Below are 6,528 nucleotides of genomic sequence, written 5' to 3'. Positions count from 1 at the left end.
CTAATTAATTTGGATACCACTAAAGCTAGTCTTTCCCTTGGGAGTTGGCTAGGACTTGTGGAATCAAGTTGATTCATCCACTTGACTTTTCTCCATGATTAGAGGTTAACTAAGTTGTAGCAATGAACAATTTATGATCACAATTGAGGAGGATAACTAGGATAGGACTTCTAGTTCTCATACCTTGTCAAGAGCCTCTTTTAGTTGTTAGTTTATTTTCATTGCCATTTACATTTCATGTCTCTTATCCTATAAACCCCAAACAATACCTCATAACCAATAACAAGAACACTTTATTGCAATTTCTAGGGAGAACGACCCGAGTTCAATACTTCGGTTATAAATTTAGGGTTTTACTTGTGACAAACAAATTTTTGTATGAAAGGACTAATGTTGGTTTAGAAACTATATTACAACGAGACTTATTGTGAATTCTAAACCGTCAAAAGTCCAATCATCAATGGTAGAATGCAAAAAAGATCAAGAAGCAGAGAACTGAGTTTGAGAGTGAGAGAAACACCGTGAGAGAGAGAATGAGAAAATGAGAGAGAAAGAGAGTGTCACACAGAGAAGATGGAAGGATCGAGGTCACAATACCGACGAAAATGATCCAGGCCAGAAGAGAGAATAGCCAATCCAGGAGAGAACGAAGGGAATGAGGGGATTAGGGTTTTTGAGAGAGATAGAGAGAGGAGAGACAGCATCAAATGGAAGACACCGTTCTCTATCTTTCATTTGACGATGTCTCTCATCTCTCTATCTCTCTCAAAAACCCTAATCCCCTCATTTCCTTCGTTCTCTCTTGGATCGGCTATTCTCTCCTTCTGGCCTGGATCCTTTTCGTCGGTGTTGTGACCTCGATCCTTCCCTCTCCTCTGTGTCACACTCTCTTTCTCTCTCATTTTCTCGTTCTCTCTCTCACGGTGTTGCTCTCACTCTCAACCCAGTTCTCTGCTTCTCGATCCTTTTTTGCATTCTACCATCCCTTGCTTTTGCTTGAGACACCCACTCTCTCCTTCTCTCTCGATGTTTTTCTCACTCTGAAATCCTAGCCCTTCAACTCCTTTTCCTCCCTTCAGTTTGGGTTTCTCTTCAAATCTGGCTATTCTCTCAATACTGCTCTGCGATATCTCTCTAAAAGCATTGTGGACGGATGCTGTAAATGGCTGAGTGACACTGACAGCATCTATGAAGAGGAAGAGGCGATTTCTTTAATTACTCAAAATGCCGGTATATGCCCAGTGAAATCGGGATCTAGTCCAGTCAAAGCCGTGGGGAGTGGCGACGGAAGCCCTAAACGTTACTGTTTTTTGCCACCAATGACCCCTCAGAACAGTGTCCGGAGGCATTGCGGAGGCCACGGTGGAAACCATTATAAGAGAGCAATTGAGGTGGTTGTTGGTTTCGGTTCTCAGCAATACAATTTTACTGCATATGGAAATGGGGTCAGAAAATTTTCAGGAAAGTTAGGTAAAATTTTTCCTTTGACCTCTTGTGTATAAACTATGATAAATTGTGATCTCTTTGTGTATGGAGTTTATATTTCATTTCCAAATAATCCATTGAGTTTGTTGGATGTCTGAACTTCTTTGATTAATATTTTTGGATGAAATTTACTTTTATTGTCACATTGGACCTGTAAAACGTGTATTTTAAGATGGTATCTGATAGATAAAATTTTTAACTTTAATAAAAAACCATATATTTATTTTTTTTCAGTGATGATACTAAATCATTTTTTTAATCTTTGGATTACTGATACCATATTCCTTAATTTTGACTCTTATATTTCTCAATCTTAAAAGATATCATTTATGCACTTGAATGATAAAGTTCTTTTCTTTTAAAAAGTGGAAAAAACATAAAATTCGATATGGTTCCAATTTCAACTGTTGGCTTCCTCATTTGCTTCAGATTGGAGCTATTTATCTCTTATATTTCTCATTTTTCCACCATTTGGTTCGCACTGGATCTCTTAACTTTTATTATTTAACTGTTAAATTATTAATTTTATGCATTTATATTTAAAAAATTTGTACTAAAAAGTAGAAAATTCTATAAAAACCAATCCAATGCACTTTCTTTCTATTGAATCTGTAACCACCAAATATCTCTTCTTTACCTTTTCATATTCTCCTTTTATATTATTTACTTTTTTATTATTTCATTCGTTATTATTATTACTAAATGCCGTTTAACAAGTTTCGATCTTATTTTGCCACAGTCATTGACTAATCCTTGGTATGTTTGTGCATTTACTAAATGCCATTTTTTTAGTGTTCTCTTTTTAGGGACCAAAAAAAAATAAAAAATAAGCATTATCTTATGGCATATGTAAATTTTTACTCTAATATAACTTTATTAAGATATTATTATAGCTTTTTTGCACTTTATCCACTTGGATGTGTTTATAAACAGATTCAGTTTCCTTTGGTTTAATCACAGCTGTCTAAGTTCTTTCTACTTCCTTGGTGTTGTTAATTTAAAAAGTTTGTTAGTGTTTTAGCAATTGTTAGTTTACCAATTCTCTTTGTCCCTTAACTTAGACGAGAACATACATACCAAAACTGAAAACATATTATTCTTTTAAATAAAAAATTACTACCTTGAATTTCAGTTGCCTAATAATTTTTTTATAAGCAATGACGTGATCTTTTATTATTTCATTCACTATTATCATTATAAACTTTTTTTTGTTTGGTTTGTTTTTTCATTTGTTAATTGGTAGGTGAAAAAAGTTTTTGATTGTTTTTACCTCTATATATTGCTGGAGGTTGAGGTGAGTTTCATTATTTTTTATTTTTTAATTTTTTCCAAAATTTTATTCTGTTTAGATGGGAGCGAATTTCTAATTTTTTACTTTTGCATATATCTGAATTTTATTTTATTATTTGATAAACAAAATCTTGTGAGAGTTTGCTTTGATTGAATTTTTGGTATCGTGGTGTTATTTATTTTATTTTTATTTATGATGCTAAATTAGCTTTTCATCTTTGAATTATTGATGCTCTATTTCTTTTTCGGTCTTTAACTAAATAATTAGTGTTGCTGTTCTGCTTTTTTTTTTCACCATTTGCTTCGCAATGAAACTCTTAACTCTTTTGTTTTAACTCTTAAAATGATATATTTTAGACATTTAATTTTATGAAGCTTCTATGGTAGGGGCGGCTATTTACTGCATATTTCTAGATTTATATCTATTGTTCTTAGTTTAGTATCTATAGAGAGGATTACTTATTGGGGGCCTTGAATATCTTTCACTAGATGTCTAGATATCTGAGGTCACTAATTATCTTTTAAATTTCCATGTTACTTACTTCGTCTCCCCCTACACCCCAAAGTAAAGATTCTATGTATTTCAAAAGTCAAATCTCTTAATTGATATATGTTTATACATAAAGCCATAACCCATTTGTTGATTCATAGTTTTTTCACATTTCTTTGGCCTATTGTATTACTTTTTTACATAGTTTGTTTTATTAACTGAACTCTATTTTTTCTTTCACCCTTTTAAGTGTATATCTTTTTTTCTTTTGAGCTCAATTTTTGAACTTTATTGATGGCCACTTTGTTTTTGGTATTTCATTACATAGATAGATAGTTATCTTGTGTGTAACTTTATTGGGAATATGATATATTTGCCATGGAAATATAATTATATAGGAAGCCTAATCAAATAATGATATCTATACTAAAAGCTGTCATCATCTAGGTCTACCCCTCCTAAATCTATGCATAGGTTTTCTTTTTATTTTTAGTTCTCGCTTTTCTCTAGGTGTTACCTCATGTTGTCTTTGTTATCTGTCTCTTCTCTCTCATCTTCTTCTCATCCCATCCCCTCTTCTCCTATTAACTTAGGGTTAATATAGCTTACCATTTATACACCTTATTTGTGTATCAATTGTTGTTTGCTTTTAGGTCCTATATATAGGATTATTTAGTGGGCCCGCAAATATCTTTCGATTGATATCCAATGTCAATCAACACTAATATCTTTCAAATGTCTATGTTGCTTCTTTTTTCCCTCCCAAAATAAGGGTTCTATCGATTTCGAAATTCAAATTACTAAATTGATTTGTGTTTATAAATAAAGGCAGAACCCATTGATCATGGCAGATTTTTCTCACATTCATGTTGCTGTTGTATGTGTTTCTTAGTTGCTGTTTGATTTACTAAAATCTGTTCCCTCTTTCATCCCTCTAATTGCATTTCAATATGACAACTGCCATGGATATGGTTAATGAGATTAATCCTGAGAAGGAAGCATGGAACCTCAAAGTTAGGGTGATTAGGCTTTGGACTGTTCCAACTTTCACTGGTCAGCTTCTCCCAAATTCCATGGAGATGATTTTGGTTGATGAATCTGTGAGTTATAGTGGTCTAAATCTATTAAAATTTTTTGACTGTTTTTTTGTTTTGTATTTAGATGTGTTTCTCCTTGCTTTTTTTATATCGAGGTCTGAAATTTTGTTTCATTTAAATTTATTTTTCTCTGTGTTTGATTTGTCATTTATCATATTTTTAGTATAATTTATGTTGATTGGTAGGGGTGCAAGATACAAGTAACTGTTCGGAAGACTATGATTTACAGATTCAAACAACTTCTCTCCGAGGGTCGAGTATATGTAATGAAGCTCTTCTCTGTTGTGCCAAACCAAGGATCTTATAGGGCCACTAGGCATCAGTTTAAGTTGATTTTTCAGTTCAGGACCACTGTTAAGGATGCTATCTGTGATTTTATTCCAAAATCTGCTCTTACAATCTCTCCATTCACTGAACTTTTGGAAACCAAAGAGGATTCCGATTTCTTAGTTGATATGTTGTGCTATTTGCTCATACTTTTTTTGGCTAGAATGATTGCAGTCTTGTTTCTTTGTGATTTGTAGAATGTTGCTTTGTTGTCATTATTTCCTAGTAGTTTTTTTTTAATATTTATTTGAGATGTGGTGGGTCTGATGGTCTCTATGTCGGAAGAGAAAGAATATGATAAAGATGGAAAGAAGATGAAGATGGCTGTGATAGAACTTGCTGAAAATGAGTTAGCGTTATTTAATTTCTACATCTTCCTCTTATTGAGATTCTTTTTTGTTTTCAGTGTGTTTGTATAGTCAAGTTTCTAATAGTGTAGGTGATTTTGTTGGTCGTTTTCAGTCACAAGATTCGGTGTGCCTTATTTGGTGAATATGTTGACGAACTTAATCAATTTCTGTCTTTTGGGTATGCTGAACAGCCAGTTGTGGTTTTACAGCTTGCCAAAGTTAAGGTTTTTAGAGGTTTGTATCATGTAAATTTTCATTTCAGGTGTGTCAGTTATCCAAGTTCACTTGGTTTTACCACTATATTCCTGTAACCAATGTATATATATATATATTTTTTAGGTAAAGTTGGACTTCAGAATGTTATGTTTGCATCAAAGCTAGGATTTAATCTTGACATCCCAGAGGTGGCAGCTTTTAGGAAAAGGTATTTTTTTACATGTAGTTTCTGTTATGTTTTTTGTTGTTGCTATCATGGTTTACTTATTTAAGTTGGTGCTGTATTTGTTAACAGTTCTATTCCACATGGAGTTAGTACATCCCAACCTATTGCCTTTGTTGGATCTAGAAAAATATCAGAATAGAAGAAGATTTTATGAAGCTCACACCTAGGTGTACTGTGAAGTCGCTTGATGATAACAACCGGGTTGGAACCAGTTTAATTTTTTTTTTAATCATGTTTACTCTTGATAATTTGTGTTAAATTTTCTTTTTCTATTCGTTAGTAAAAACTGCTTTGTTTTTGTAACCATGTTAATGCTTTTTTCCTTCTTTGTACTTGAAAATACTATGATGTTAGTATTTATTTTAGTTTTTCAGTTTTAGTTTGTATTACAACTATCTTTGGTTATAATGTCTTAACATTTATAGACCTGGTCTTATATTTTTAGGCTGGAACTTTTGTTGTACTAGCGAAGATAGCTGAAATAGTTGAGGATGGTCCTTGGTGGTACTCTACTTGTGTGTGTGGCAGAGGTGTTCAGGCAGAATCTGAGATTTACTTTTGTCAGTTTTGCAACATCCATGTTACAAATGTGACTCCTAGGTATAAATATTTTACAATGCTTCTTCTGTGCTTCGTTAAATAGTGAATTATTTCTGCGTAGTTGTTAACCTTAGGCCAGTATTTATGTGCATCTTAAAAAAAATCCAGGTTTAGAGTGAAGGTGTTGGTTGAGGATTTCACGGTGTTTCTATTTTTGTCCTCTTTGATCGTGAGGCAAGTTACCTACTGAATAAGATTTGTTCCCAGGTGTTTGAACAACATCTTAAGGATGTTGATGTAAGTCACTCGAATGCTATGTTCTTTTTATGCGCTGATTTTATTGTTAAAGAGTTTTCTTATCCTTCGGTTTCTACCCATTCATTTTTTCTATTGTCTCTGTTTTATATTGTTCGTAGGTTGTGTTTAGCATACAGTCTCCTCCTATATTCCAAGAAATTGTTGGAAAAACTATGCTTTTCAAGGTTCTTAGTAGGCCTGTTGGGATGG

The 6,528-nt window shown here is 33.1% G+C and overlaps 1 protein-coding gene across 1 annotated transcript; it reads left to right on the top strand.

Annotated features, from left to right (window-relative positions):
* The first annotated feature begins 4,215 nt into the window (after nt 1-4,215).
* LOC140183122 (uncharacterized) lies at nt 4,216-4,886 on the top strand. Its single transcript, XM_072231140.1, has 2 exons — nt 4,216-4,365; nt 4,548-4,886. The coding sequence occupies exons 1-2, from the start codon at nt 4,216-4,218 to the stop codon at nt 4,884-4,886; spliced, it is 489 nt and encodes a 162-aa protein (XP_072087241.1).
* The last annotated feature ends 1,642 nt before the right edge of the window (nt 4,887-6,528 follow it).

This window comes from Arachis hypogaea, chromosome 20, assembly GCF_003086295.3.
Source record: "Arachis hypogaea cultivar Tifrunner chromosome 20, arahy.Tifrunner.gnm2.J5K5, whole genome shotgun sequence".
NCBI lineage: Eukaryota > Viridiplantae > Streptophyta > Magnoliopsida > Fabales > Fabaceae > Arachis > Arachis hypogaea.
The sequence above is the reverse complement of the archived record's forward strand: the minus strand, read 5'-3'. Positions and strand labels throughout refer to the sequence as shown.

Coding starts and splice junctions, on each gene's coding strand:
- LOC140183122 (XM_072231140.1), top strand. CDS start 4,216: ATGACAACTGCCATGGATATGGTTAATGAGATTAATCCTGAGAAGGAA. Junction 4,366..4,547: donor TGATTTTGGTTGATGAATCT/GTGAGTTATAGT, acceptor GTTGATTGGTAG/GGGTGCAAGATACAAGTAAC.